At 45.8% G+C, this 15,065-nt stretch overlaps 1 protein-coding gene and 1 long non-coding RNA gene across 2 annotated transcripts in view; both read right to left on the bottom strand.

Moving 5' to 3' along the window:
* Positions 1–1,481: 1,481 nt before the first annotated feature.
* TOR2A (torsin family 2 member A) lies at positions 1,482–7,105 on the bottom strand. The gene is made up of 5 exons (XM_082208996.1): positions 6,869–7,105; positions 5,800–6,065; positions 4,318–4,493; positions 2,786–2,913; positions 1,482–1,929 (listed from the first exon to the last, which is right to left on the bottom strand). The coding sequence occupies exons 1-5, from the start codon at positions 7,029–7,031 to the stop codon at positions 1,685–1,687; spliced, it is 978 nt and encodes a 325-aa protein (XP_082065122.1). The 5' UTR covers positions 7,032–7,105; the 3' UTR covers positions 1,482–1,684.
* Positions 7,106–7,816: 711 nt separating this feature from the next.
* The window catches only part of LOC309524414, a 29,452-nt gene continuing 22,203 nt past the window's right edge, over positions 7,817–15,065 (bottom strand). Inside the window, exons 3-4 of the long non-coding RNA XR_014215899.1 lie at positions 13,274–13,422; positions 7,817–8,500 (exon numbers count right to left, since the gene is read on the bottom strand). This is a non-coding gene — a long non-coding RNA (uncharacterized lncRNA). The remainder of the gene's footprint in view (positions 8,501–13,273; positions 13,423–15,065) is intronic.

Below are 15,065 nucleotides of genomic sequence, written 5' to 3'. Positions count from 1 at the left end.
GTCTCATTTTAAGGAGGTTCTTAACATAAGATTTTAAAAACGTGTAAGCGGTCATTGGTTTTCCTCTTCCTCTGAATATACAGAAAAGGCTTGTCTGTACCACAAGCCTTTCAGAGAGAAAGTTGCACAGGCTTTTTGCCAATTACTAAGTGGCAATAAATTGGGAGACTGAATGTATTCTGGTTTGGATCTAGGATTGCACAAGGAATCTTTCCCATCTCCTCCTGCCCCATGGTGTCTCTGAAAAGCCTTGCCAGAGCGTTGGAGCAGGGACCCACTAAAAATATGTCTTGTGTTGTAATGGGGCTGGATTTGGGAAGAGAGAATCACCCTAAATGGGATGGTAGAATATCTTGTCATCTGATAACTCGCATTTATGTAATTCTAATGCACTATTCTTGCAGGATAGTGACTAGCGCACACAGAAGCTCAGCAACTTGGAACCATTTAGATTAGTAGTGCTAGCATAGTGGTGGGAAGCTTGTGGGCTGAATTAGCTCTGGCAAAGGTCCTGATTTAGGCCATGAGGCAGTTTTCCTCAAGCCACACCCACTTGCTCCACACCTTTTGCCATATACAGCGGTACCTCAGGATGCAAATGGGATCTGTTCCGGAGCCCTGTTCGCATCCCGAACAGAACATAAGGTGCGACAGCACGTGTCACGTTTTACCGCTTCTGTGCATGCTCTCATGCGTGAGCAGTGAAACCCGGAAGTAACATGCTCCGTTACTTCTGGGTCGCCGCGGAACGCAACCTGAAAGCTCAACCTGAAGCGTATTTATCCCAAGGTATGACTGTACTGTATAACATCAGGTCAAGATGTGACTCCGTTTCCTAGCATTGCCCAGCAGCTGAGTACCAACAGCTTCAAAGCCCTGTGTAATTTCCCATGTGGCTTGATTTCAAGATGCATTGCCAAGGGAAAAACTGGTGCCATGGGGATGTCAGGTTGGGCAGCTCCCACCCACCCAAGAATCCAGTCTGCCACCTGGTTAAGGTCTTCCCACCCTAGTGCATTACACAACACTGCAAAACAGCTGTTTTATTTACCTGTCAGCTTCTCAGGCACTTTTGAGGGAAAATCCAGTTCTCGTGTACAAAAGGAGGCACCGGAAGACCATCTCTCCCCACAGCCCCATTGCCAAAGTGCCTGGTGTCACTTATATTGCCACCATCAGCATGTAATCACAATAAGGCAAATCAATCCTGTATGGATCAGTTCAGATGAGATGGATCTTGCTACAACATTTTAGCCTAGGACTGTGGCTTCTGGCACATTGATACAATCACAGTATGTCTTTAAAAATGGTACGAGAGGTAAGATTTTTAGATTCCAAAGAAAACTGATCAACTTGTGCTGTGTTAGGGAATCTAAAATTGTGATCATTGCCTCTTTTTCTTTTAAGAAAAAGTCTATATAAGACAGTGTTATGAGAGCAGCCAAGATTCCCTTCCAATACATCACAGACTCTAGTCAAGGCTCAGGGCAAAGTATAAAGTGCTTTTTGGTTTCCTGGTTGGTCAAGTCAGCATTGCTGTTTGAGTCTATGCTCTGGAAAGTCTCTTCCTTGATCCTAAAGCCAATCAGGATAATTGGTGAGGCAGTCTTTGTGCTGAGCCTTTAAAACTCCAAAATTGTCACCAGCAAAGTCTTTGCAGGCAAGTGACCAAAATCTGGAGAGATCAAAGGAATAAAGGGACCCGTGAAGCCACTGTTTTGCAGCCTGTGGCTGAGAACACTTTCAACTCTGCTGGAAAGTAAGGGATGCTGTCAGCAACTGCCTGGATGACATCTGGCTGTGGCTCTAGGTCTCGGCTGGTGAGCTCACTGGCCACACACTGTTTCACATGGTGCTGCTTCAAAGGCAAGAAAGGCACGAGGAAGTCAATAAGGTGCTGATCGATTATCCCAGACTTCCAAAATCCATCTGGAGGAGAGAGAGATCAAGTTTCTAAGTAGGGAATTAAGTAGGGGAATTAAGTACTCTTGAAGGGGAAAGGCCTGTACTCTTGAAGAGGCCAGTAGTGGACCACATATGTTTGAACTGGACCACTGAATCCCACCCCTGAGGGAGGAAAGATAAGATTTTTGCAAAATAAATCTCTGGCTGATAATTTTATTTCCTTCCAGGTAATATGGGCCACAGTGCTTTTGTGTGGCTCCTTCTTCCTCAGCAAGAGTTTTACTGCCCACATTTTGTGTGAAAAGCTCAATGTTCCCTTTGCTGTGGGCATGGTTCTCTCACCCAAGGCCACTGAAGGAGGCAAAGGGTATTTCACCCACAAAAGGGTCACCAGTATAAAATGACAGTAGTTTTAAAAATGCCATGTGGGCAGGTGGTCAAGCACTTCTGCCTCCACAAATTCCTGGTGGGGCTTGGAGGTTACAAGTAAACTCAGTTTGTGGGGAAACAGGTATGTTGAGGGGAGAAGTGTGGGAGGAAGAGTTTAGTACTTCTCTCCCTTTTCATATTGTTAAAACTATGGAATTCACTCCCACAAAAATATAGTAATGGCCACCAACTTAGATGGCTTTAAAAGAGGGCAAGACGAATTCATAGAGGATAAGGCTATTGGCCCCTATGGCTACTGTTCTGCCTCTACTGTTTGAATATCAGTTACTGTGAATTATGTATGGGGAGAGTTGCACTAAGGTCCTGTTTGCGGGCTTCCCACTGTGGCAGCTGGCTGACCATGGCGAGAACAGAATGGTGGATCAGATGGGTCTCCGACCTGATCCAGCAGGGCTGTTCTTATGTTTCCTGTTTCTCAAATGATACTCACTTTGGGGGTTTTCAAAAGCAGCTTTGTAAACTGATGCTTCCAGATCCTTGAGGCTGATCTCCTCACGGTCTTTATGGGCCCGCCAGAAGTCCAAAGTAATTTGGTTTATCTGCTCTCCACCAGCATTGCTATCAGAGAACAAGACAGGATGCAAGAGAAAAGATGGCTTGTGAGAACACACACTTCACTCATAAGGATGTGCTTCAGTGCTTTAACAACAATACTGTATGGATCACCTGCTCCTATATCAGGTTTGGGGAACTGTGGCTCTCCAGATGTTGCTGGACTCCAACTCCTATCAATCTCATACAGCATGGGCAAAAGGGATGGGGGGAATTGTAGTCCAGCAATCCGGGGTGGGGGCTCAGGTTCCCAATCTTTGTCCCTACACCATCTTGCCACTTCCCCAAGATCAGGAGGAGAGGCCTTTCTCTGCCCTGCCTACGTTGGAAGCACACCTGGGTGGGACAAGAGACCTTTTCAGTGGCTGCACCCAGATCACGGAACATCTCGTCCCCTGTGAAGTCTGGTTGGCACCTCCCTTACTTTTCATTTTTGCTGGTTACTGAAGACATTTTTATAACGGCGGGCTTAACTGGATAGGTAAACAAAGTTTTCATGAAACTGATTTTTTGTTATTTGTGCTAAGGTGCTCTGAGTAGTAGTAGTAGCTCCACTGAACTCAAACAGACCTACTTCACAATGGGCAAGTACAGGATTATGCTGTTAGGGCTGGCTGTTTTCATTTAGAATCATATTTTAAAGAAAGCAAAACCAACTGAAGTTTATGAACATACAATGGTGCTATCAGGGCAGGACTTTGGGGTCAGGCCTAGCTGAATGAGCAGGAAGGCAGACAAAGACAAGGGAGCTAGGTTTACCACATTTTGAAAACACTTAGCATCCAAAGAAGGTGCTGTACACACTATGGGATCATTAAGTAAAATATTCTCTTACTGCACTACAGCTGGGGTCTTTCTTTCATGACTTACATGCAGAAAATATAATTTGCAGACGGGAGAGGAGGAATCAGTTTCAGATGGTAAGCAATTCCTTACTAGATAATTTCCCACAAAGTCCAATATGGGAGGGCTGTATTTCAGTGGCAGAGCACCAGCTTTGCACGCAGACCAATCCCCAGCAAGAGCTGGGAAAGAACTCCTCACTGGAAACCTAGATAGCTGCTGCCAGTCAGTGTAGGCATTACTGAATGAAATGGGTCAATGGCCTGGCTCAGTATAAGGCATGGGTCAGCAAACTAAGGCCCGTGGGCTGGATCTGGCCCAATCGCTTTCTAAACCCGGCCCGGGAATCAGCATGTTTTTACATGAGTAGAATGTGTCCTTTTATTTAAAATGCATCTCTGGGTTATTTGTGGGGCATAGGAATTCATTCAATTATCCACCCAAAATACAGTCCGGCCCCCACAAGGTCTGAGGGACAGTGCACTGGCCCCCTGCTGAAAAAGGTTGCTGACCCCTGGCATAAGGCAACCTCCTGCCTTTCATATCTGCTATTTAATCAGTGTCTACCTAATAAAAATGAAGATGGCTTTCCTGTAGTTTGTTCCAAACACAACCCAGGAAGGTCCCAAGAATGGGATAATCACATCGACCAAGCCTGGGTGCATCCTGTCCATATCGTCAAAGATAAACAGTGATCGGCCGCAGCGTGTCAGATTCCCCTGGATCCAGTTCTTCAGATCGTTCTGGGAGAAGATAGAGAAAAGAATACTCATCCAATACACAAACTGCACAAGCATGTAAGGAAAAAAAGACCACTGCAAACTGCAAGGCCTTTTACACATACTTTTCAGAAAAGTTTACAGGTTGAAGGATGTTATTATTTGACTACCACAAGGCCCATAATTAACCAGGCAGTAGCAGTGCGGTGTGGTGGAAGGTCAGGAGAGCCCAGCACCCTTTGTCCCAACTGCACAGACCAGGCTGAGTATTTCTATAGACCCAAGTAGCAGAATCTGCAGCTTTCCAGATGGTGTTGGACTCATAACGCGCTTCTATCCCTGACCATAGTCCACGCTGGCTGGGGCTGGTGATAATTGGAGGCCAACATCATCTGAAGAACCAGAGGATGCTGATCCCCAATATAGAATACACCGCATTTTTCGCTCTATAAGACACACTTTTCCCCTCCTAAAAAGTAAGGGGAAATGTGTGTGCGTCTTATGCAGTGAATGCAGGCTGCGCAGTGTTCCCTCTTGCTCTTCAGGGATAGCCGCCCGAAGCCTCCTGAGCGCAGCAGGAGCCTCCCACTGTGCTCAGGAGGCTATGCGTTGCTTTTTTACTGAAACCAGGAGAGCAAGAGGGATTGGTGCGCACTGTGGTGGTGCCATGCATGTGGAAGTTTGGTTTTCCCCTCCCCAATGGCTTCTAAATACCAATAAAAATTTATTTCTCCAAGCCCTTGGCCAACTGTTGGAATGCAGAATTCAACTGCTCGGTGGCATTTATTGCATCTCTAATAATGGTGACCAGGTTTGCACATTACATTAAGTCACACATAGTGACCTGTTTGTTCACCCCCAATTGTCCTGTGCTGTCCTAAACCAAGGCTTGGCTACGTATAATGCCCAAACCAGGGCTTGCAGTTTAGTTCTCTCCAGAGTAACTATGAGCCATATACTAAGCTTTGTCCTATGATACTGCTCACAGTTTGTTCAGGAGAGCTGAACCACAAGCTCTGGTTTGTATGGCACACTAAACCAAACCATGGCTTAGCTCAGTGCAGCACGACAGCAGAAAAATTACAGAATGAGCAAATTTGTTTGCTGCCTCCCCACCCCCAGGAGCCAACACAAGAGTTTGCAGCAGGACACAGTTTGGTTTAGCACATGAATCAGGTCACAAAAGGTGACAAAGCAACAGATTAGGTTAGGCTACACTGAAGCCTCCAGACTACATGTGTCCTACTGCATTTTAAAACAGGGACCCGTGTGGCGAATTGCCGCAGAAAAACAAAGCCTGCAACTTGGTGCTGAAAGGCAGCTTCCTTACCTTGTACTGCTCGATGTGTTCTGCATGGGGGAAGTGAACTACTGGGGAGAAGTGGTGGACATATGGGCTTCGAAGCCCAGAGCGAAAGAGGTGGGGGACTAGCAGAGATCCAACGAAGGTTTTCCCCGTGCCGCTCGATCCGTGGAAGGACATCACCAGAGGCTTCTCAGGGCTGGGGTTGTGCACAAACCCCTTCAGGCCTTTCATGAGAAGCTCCCTTGCCAATTGCTGGCCGACCAGGTTCACGGCCAAGTTGCATTCTAGACCTGGGATGAATCAAGAGGCTTAGTGGGGGCGGGGAATTCTTCTTTTTGCACTGCTTTTAAAAAACGCGCACATCTCACCCCCCCCCCAAGAACCGCACCTGAGGGGTGGGGGGTAATATGGGGATACATATTGTTGGGGGCTCCAACCCCCAACCATTCCTGACCCTGGGGCCAAGATCTGCCCTCACAACAACCCTTGGAGGAAGTCGCATATGATACAGGATTATAGAATCATAGAGTTGGAAGAGACCACAAGGGCCATCGAGTCCAACCCCCTGCCAAGCAGGATTAGGAGTGGCGAAGTGGATGCGAACACAGTAGATGGATAATATAAGGATTTGTACAATTTTACACGAAGAGTCGGACACGACTAAACGACTAAACAACAACACAATTTTACAGTATGCAGAGAATAATATGTGTTGAAAAGTCAGAGAGAGGACCTGAGGGAAGGCCGGGGGGGGAGGTGCGGTGGAAAGGGGGGGGTGAAATAATGAATATGATATGTTTTGTGATTTTGATATGTTAAAATTGTTAATTTTTTTTTTAAGAGTGGCGCGGTGGAAAGGGGGGGTAAAATAATGAATATGATATGTTTTGAGATTTCGATATGTTAAAATTGTTAATTAATTTTTTTTTTTTTTAAAAAAAAAGGAGTGGCGCAGTGGGGACTAGAACTTCTGCCACCCCGGCGACGCTCCCAGCTGAGAGCTTCGAACCGTCGAGGTGCACGTGCTCGCGCCTGCGCATTCCGCCTCTCTCTCCAGCCCCTTCCCCCCCCTCCTCTCCTCTCCCCTTCTCACCTGCCAGGTCGGGCCGGAAGTCGCACTCGCAAGTGCCCGAGAAGCTGCAGTGCCAGGAGCTCAGATCCAAGGGGCCGCTCGAGCTCACCAACCCCAGCGGAGGGTAGAGGTGGAAGACGACCTGCAAGAAGGGCAGCAGCAAGCGCCCCCCTTCCCAATCCATTGCGCCTGCCGAGAGTCGCGTGCCTGCCGCTGCCGCTGCCGCCGCCGATCTGGCTCCCAGCCTGCCTCGGGGCCCAAGCGGGGAGGGGGAGGGCGCAGCTTCGTAACTGGGCAAAAGTTCTGACGCTGCGGAAGGGGGTGGGGCCTGGCGGGGCGGGCGGGGCTTGGGTGGCGGTTGGTTAGGATGGGAGAGCTTACCTCAAGGCAGGGTTTAGGCGGGAAAGGCGCTGAGGGGGAAAACGGCGCTTTATTGACGGGTGGGGATTTTGGGGATAATTTTTAATTTTTAAACCTAGAATGCCGGTAAGGGATACGTTGGGAAGCGTGTATGGGACTAATTAAAGGGGGAAAAAAATGTACGAAGTGGGAAGTGTAACTGGAAAACTCTATAATTTTTTTTTAAAGAATAAAAAAGGAAACAGTGCCTCATACGAAAGGCCTTATGCAAAGTCAGACCATTGGTCCTCTCACTAGTTTTGTTGCTAAGTCGTTTAGTCGTGTCCGACTCTTCGTGACCCCCTGGACCAGAGCACGCCAGGCACTCCTGTCTTCCACTGCCTCCCGCAGTTTGGTCAAACTCATGCTGGTAGCTTTGAGAACACTGTCCAACCATCTCGTCCTCTGTCGTCCCCTTCTCCTTGTGCCCTCCATCTTTCCCAACATCAGGGTCTTTTCCAGGGAGTCTTCTCTTCTCCTGAGGTGGCCAAAGGATTGGAGCCTCAGCTTCACGATCTGTCCTTCCAGTGAGCAGTCAGGGCTGATTTCCTTCAGAATGGAGAGGTCTGATCTTCTTGCAGTCCATGGGACTCTCAAGAGTCTCCTCCAGCACCATAATTCAAAAGCATCAATTCTTTGGTGATCAGCCTTCTTTATGGTCCAGCTCTCACTTCCATACATCACTACTGGGAAAACCATAGCTTTTACTATACGGACCTTTGTTGGCAAGGTGTGGTTTTCAAAGGTTTTTAAGCAGGATTTCCCCCCCCCCCCCTTTGTCCTCTTTGGGGTGGCAGGGATCCTTCTGTGCACTGTGCCTTTCATTGTCCCCTTGGTGTCTTCTGAGGTTGGCAGCTGCTGTCCTTGCTCCTCTGGGCCAGAATTGGTGTCCCACGTGTGGCAGCAATTTGCAGCTCAGGACTGTCCTGCTCCTGGGACTCACCTTCCTCCCCTGTGCAATCTCTCTCCTCCCCAGGGGCATAGCTGTCAACTTTCAGATTTGAAAATAAGGGATCAGCAGCCTCACCTGTCCTGTGGACAGTGTACGGGATATCAAACAATCTGGCATAACAGCGGGGAACGGTGCTGGAATAACCCGCAAAAAAAGGGAAGGTTGACAGCTATGCCCAGGGGCTCCCCACCTGTCTGTGTTGCCATTCCTCCACAGTCCGCTCAGCTCCACTGAGAAACTCCATCTTTGCTTGGAGCTGCTCTCCATTCTTTGCGCTTGCTACAGATGTACTTTTGCATGTTCTGCAGCAAAAAGACAAGCATGGCACAGGTGTTGCAGATCAGCTCCTGTAGTCTGTTTCTTGCTGTCATGTCAAAAGCAGACTTGAAGTTTATAAAAGCTGTGTAAAGTGCCCCACCATCAGGAGAATATTTTTCTGATGCTGTAAAACCAATCCCTGGTCAATGGATGAGCAGCCAGACCTAAAACATGCTTGCTCTTCCTCCAGGAAATTTTCTTCATCTGACTAGAAAGTTTCCCAAAAGATGGCTAGCATACAATTTACTGATGATACTTAAGAGACTGATTGGTCTAGAATTCCCTTTTTTGTAAATTGGGATAATGATTGCAAGTCCCCAGTCTGGTGGAGCACATGTAGTATGATCAATACATGTGAACAGGACAGCAAAAACTGGTGCCCACCACTCCAAGTTTGACTTTAGTAATTTGAGGGGTGGGTGCGGGTATGTAATTACTACCTGGGGGCTTTGCCCAATTTAAGTCCAGAGGTGAACCTGCCAGTTTCAGATAATGAAACGGGGCCACAGTATGCTCCCAGAAACGTGAAAGTGGTCAACGCCTTTTGGCAAAAAGCTTTTAATCTGACCTCCAAAATTGCCAACAATATATCCTTCCTGATTTGGCACTTGCTTTCTTATCCCTAGATTTGACCCCAAACTCCACCCTTAAATCTAAAGAATTAATTTCCTTCCTGTTCACAACAGTTATTGCCCAGCGATGGAAGGAAACCTCTAATATACCAACTGAGGTTGGGTAATAATATCTGGAACATTGCTCTATCAGGCATGTACAACACATCGATCGCAAGCCCCCAGTTGACCGCGGGGTTGTTTCTGGTCGATCTCAGGGTCTTTCTCTGCAACCTTGAGATCCACATCAGCTGCAAGGCTCCCTTTGTTTTTTTTATATAAAATATTTATTAAGATTTTACACAAAACATACAAAACATAAGTTGTTTTTTTTAAACCAACTTTTACACATACAGAAAAGAAAAAAGAACAAGAACTAATAAGAAAGTTACCAAAAAAGAAACCTAATAAACCAATAGTTGAAAAAATAGAAAAGAGAAAAAAGAAAAAAATATCTTAAAAAGAAATAATCAATTTTTCAATATCTTTAAGTTCGTTTGCTTATTTCCTTGACCTCCTCACACCTCCCCTTTTGTATTCCTGTTTACAAAGTCCTTTCAGCAAATCCTTACCCTCTTTCATTTGTCTTTACTCTATAATCTTAACCTCTTATAACTATATATTTTCATCCAAATAACTATCTATATTTACATATTCTTAGTAACTTTAATGCCAAAACCACTTATTTTTAGTCCAACATCATTTTAACATTCATTAATTTTACAGTATTTCTGTAGATAGTCTTTAAATTTCTTCCAGTCTTCTGCCACCATTTCTTCTCCCTGGTCTCGGATTCTGCCAGTCATTTCTGCCAATTCCATATAGTCCGTCACCTTCATCTGCCATTCTTCCAGAGTGGGTAAATCTTGTGTCTTCCAGTACTTTGCAATAAGTATCCTTGCTGCTGTTGTAGCATACATAAAGAAAGTTCTATCCTTCTTTAGCACCAATTGGCCGACTATGCCTAGAAGAAAAGCCTCTGGTTTCTTCAGAAAGGTATATTTAAATACCTTTTTTAATTCATTATAAATCATCTCCCAGAAAGCCTTAATCCTTGGGCACGTCCACCAAAGGTGAAAGAATGTACCTTCAGTTTCTATACATTTCCAACATTTATTATCGGGCAAATGATAGATTTTTGCAAGCTTGACTGGGGTCATGTACCACCTATAAATCATTTTCATAATATTATCTCTTAGGGCATTACATGCCGTAAATTTTATACCTGTGGTCCACAACTGTTCCCAGTCAGCAAACATAATGTTATGACCAACATCTTGTGCCCATTTAATCATAGCAGATTTCACCGTCTCATCCTGAGTATTCCATTTTAACAGCAAGTTATACATTCTTGAAAGCATCTTTGTTTTAGGATCTAACAGTTCTGTTTCCAACTTTGATTTTTCCACCTGGAAGCCAATTTTTTAATCTAAATTATAGGTCTCTCTTATTTGGTAATAGCCTAAAAGAAATCACAAGGTCTGCAAGAGCGGCTACACACTGGGCTGCCTTCCCCTCCTTTCTCACCTGTCTATAAAGGCTGGCTGGCTCCCTCCCTGACCCAGCTGTTCTCTGGTGTCCAGGCAGAGAGGTGGATGCTGGTCAGCAGAACAGGCTCTGTGACCTCAGTGAGTAGCTAAGAGAGGCATTGTGAGCTCCTCATTCAGGCGCTGTTTAAAAGGCCAGGCAGGCACCCTAAAAGCTAGCTATGGTGTCCAGGCAGAGAGAGGCTGGTCAGCGGGACAGCCTTTGGTGGGGACAGCCTATGCAATTTTACTGAATGAAACTCTCCTAAGGCCAGGCTGCTGCTGCTGCTGCACCACCAGCACCAGGTAGAGATGCAGGCCCCTGAATGAGTGTCTCTAAGACTTGCCTGCCTGCAAGTTAGGCCCCCACTTGCAGCGAGTGTACCCTGATGCTCTGGTGTCAGTCTGCAGCGGAGAGGTGGGAACTGCTGTTGCTGCCTCTTGCCCTGGCTTAAAGCTTAAAAGTTAGAATATCCATTAGAGGCAGTGCTCAAGGTGAGCTCTGCTTCTCCTGCTCCTCCTTTGCAGGTGAGAGAATGGTGAGGGGGGTACCCACCCATGTGGATGCGAGCCAGATGGTCCTGCTAACAGCTGGGGTAATCCACATGGGTGAGCAGGGAGAGGGGTACCAGCCTCTGCCCAAATTGGGCTGCTGGCTTCAGCTGGGGAGGGGGCATCAGCCGAAAGAAGCTTTTGGAGTGTTTTTTAGGCCTTTCCCCGAGGGTTATTTTGTTCCCTCAGATGCCCCCTTTCTCTACTTTTGGGGCTTCCTTTTGGGGCTTTTGTATTTTTTTCTTAGGGGTTCTCTTTTTGGGGGTTAGGTATGCCTATCCCTTTTATGGCCAGGTCTCCCCTATCTTGCTTCCCACGGGTGGGTGGAATTTCTGGATTCCTTTAGGGATAGGTTCCAGGGTCTTCATCCATCTCAGGCATTCACCCAAGTCTGAAAGAAAAGAAATGGAGGTACAATCATTGCTTTCAATGCAACTAGTTTGTCTATAATGGAGAGTCTTCATTTATTCCAATGTTTTATATCCATATTTAGAGCTTTCCAAACTGTACTATAATTAAACTGATACAACTTGTTTGTTCAAGTTTTGGGTAATTTGCACCCCCAGATATCTAAAACTTTTCCTAGCTATTGGAATCTTCAACATTGCTGTAAAAGTCTACTGCATGTGAATGGGGTGGTGTATGAAAAAGTATCTTGCAATCCTGAGACCCCGTAGAACTGTTCCAACTCTGTACATAGATTTTGCCTGCTGTGATAGGGTCAGAGGTGCATAAAATTATATCCTCTGCAAAGAGGCCTGAATTTTATTCATTTCTGTTTGCAACCACTCCTGTACGAGTAGGTCCCAGGGGGGTTTGGGGTTCTACCTTCTGGAGGACCAGAAGCATTTCCTTGTTTGTGGCTAATAGCATAGGGACAGAGCTCCCAATCTGGACAGAGGGGTTCCTCTGTTCCTGTGGAATGGGGGCTAAGGTTCCACGATGGTAGAGGCCCACTCTGGCTAATGATTTAGGCACCGGCTAAATCTTATACCTGTTATGCTCACCTGTTTCTACAATTCGGTGAGATAGGGGTTACAACAGCAACAAAGATCATCATTCATCTAAAGAACAATTGCTATTTCAGGCTCTCACACGAGAGCGGAATATAACCAAACTGCTTTTCGGTTCTGGATCAGTGTGGATCTTTATGGATATTTGCGTATTTATCTACTGCTTTTCCTCCCAAACTGATGTTTTGTGTTGTTGCTCCCTATAAACTCTTTGTTCGTAAGCTGCTTTGGACTAATAATAATAATAATTTCTATTTATACCCCGGCCAGAGCCGGGCTCAGGGCGGCTAATACCAATAAAATCACAGTAAAAACATAATGGGGGGAGAGAAAAAAACCCAATTTAAAATACAGGTTAAAATGCAATTTAAAATGCAGCCTCATTTTAAAAGTAGCCAGTAAATCAAGACCATAAGGGGAGGGAAACATAAGGGTCAGAGTGAGTTCAAACCAAAGGCCAGGCAGAACAGCTCTGTCTTGCAGGCCCTGCGGAAAGATGTCAAGTCCTGCAGGGCCCTGGTCTCTTGTGGCAGAGCATTCCACCAAGTCGGGGCCAGTACTGAAAAGGCCCTGGCCCTAGTTGAGACCAATCTAACCACTTTGTGACCTGGGACCTCCAAAATGTTGTCATTTGCAATGACATTGCAATGTACATTGTTTTACAAAACGCAATGTAGATGGACAGTAGTACTGAAAATAAATATGTGATTTTGAAGGAGCCTCAGACTTTATTGGCACATCTAGTGAAATATATATTCAAGACTAAGTCCCACTGAAGGCCATTGAATGGGCCTTAGTCATGGCTTATCTAAGCCCCATGGGGGGTACTGGGACCTTGACTAACTGGGGTGGCTTTTTCAGAGAATCTGCCTTTCTCCCTTCTCTCATGCTGTCTATCACAGCATCCACTTGCATGTATGTTACTGTCTCTAAGTTGTCCAAAGATTTCATCCATTCCCCGGCTATAAATCCTTACCTTCTCAGCTGGCTTCTCTGTCTGCTTCATGGGACAATGAAGCAGATCAGGAGAGCATCTAGATAGCACAATTTCCTACCTGCCATGTTGATAGGAATGCTGACACAAAAACCACAATTATCTAATCTGAGAGCACGCCTCCCACTGCTTACTGAACGATGTCTGGTAAGAAGTGGGCAACGGAATAGTGATGGTGCAAAGTTGTTTCCTGCTGTCTCTACGGTAACCCTGCAGAATGTGAGGAAGGGGCGAGGAGAATATTAGAATCAGATGATATCATCATGGAAGGTGGAAGAGCAGCCCAGGGATGAGAAAAGGGTGATCAGGTCACCCTTCCTGGTTGACCATTCATCTTCCCAAATGCTCCCTACACATTTTTAAACATAGTCACTTGAATTTTCCTTTGGAGTTTGTTACTATCTTCCATGGAGATGATGGAAAAAGAGAATTGCACTCTGGAGATGGCCAGCTGAGAGGAAGTTGTAGGAAGTATCAATGACGAGAACCTGCTCGTCATCAGTAATAATCAGTCTCACGCCAAGATGGATTGAGGGAATCTAACAGCCTCCGGAGCTGCTGCAGCCCAACATTTATTTTTGTACCAGGAAAAAAATATAACATCGAATCAGCCGGCAGATAAAGACAAAACCATACATGGGTATCATGCCACCATCAGGCCATGCTACGTGGACCAATCATTGAGATCGCATGAGCTGTTCATGCGCTGTTCATACTCCAAGCAACGCTTCTTGCTTGAACCCTGCAATAAACTTTCGCCCATGCGCTTATGCATAAGCAACCATTTCCCTACATGCCCTCTTTTCTTATTTGTTTTATGAAAAGTAAAAAATTTAACAAAACCTAATCAGAATCATTATCTCATTGCCTAAACGCTTATATTTTGCAACATAAATTCCTCTCGTCATCCCTGTGGCAGGTCGTGGTTTGTACCACCATGTAGTACATTGGGCAAACAAAGAGGGCAGGCATTGAATGCAGCAGCACAACACAATGAATCCTACAACAAGCAAAATTCCAATTAGCAAAAGTTTTCTTAACCATGCTCTATTAGGTAACCAAGAAGACAACCATTCCCATGGATCAAAACCTTCGGGTGGATTCAAAGGATTATGGGCTATCATTTGTTCCATATAATCAATAGTAGCAGAAATCATAGAATCATAGAATCATAGAATCATAGAGTTGGAAGAGACCACAAGGGCCATCGAGTCCAACCCCCTGCCAAGCAGGAAACACCATCAGAGCACTCCTGACATATGGTTGTCAAGCCTCTGCTTAAAGACCTCCAAAGTAGGAGACTCCACCACACTCCTTGGCAGCAAATTCCACTGTCGAACAGCCCTTACTGTCAGGAAGTTCTTCCTAATGTTTAGGTGGAATCTTCTTTCTTGTAGTTTGGATCCATTGCTTCGTGTCCGTTTCTCCGGAGCAGCAGAAAACAACCTTTCTCCCTCCTCTATGTGACATCCTTTTATATATTTGAACATGGCTATCATATCACCCCTTAACCTCCTCTTCTCCAGGCTAAACATGCCCAGCTCCCTTAGCCGTTCCTCATAAGGCATCGTTTCCAGGCCTTTGACCATTTTGGTTGCCCTCCTCTGGACACGTTCCAGTTTGTCAGTGTCCTTCTTGAATTGTGGTGCCCAGAACTGGACACAGTACTCCAGGTGTGGTCTGACCAGAGCAGAATACAGTGGCACTATTACTTCCCTTGATCTAGATGCTATACTCCTATTGATGCAGCCCAGAATTGCATTGGCTTTTTTAGCTGCCGCGTCACACTGTTGGCTCATGTCAAGTTTGTGGTCAACCAAGACTCCTAGATCCTTTTCACATGTACTGCTCTC

This window comes from Podarcis vaucheri (assembly GCF_965113315.1).
Source record: "Podarcis vaucheri genome assembly, chromosome: Z".
NCBI lineage: Eukaryota > Metazoa > Chordata > Lepidosauria > Squamata > Lacertidae > Podarcis > Podarcis vaucheri.
The sequence above is the reverse complement of the archived record's forward strand: the minus strand, read 5'-3'. Positions and strand labels throughout refer to the sequence as shown.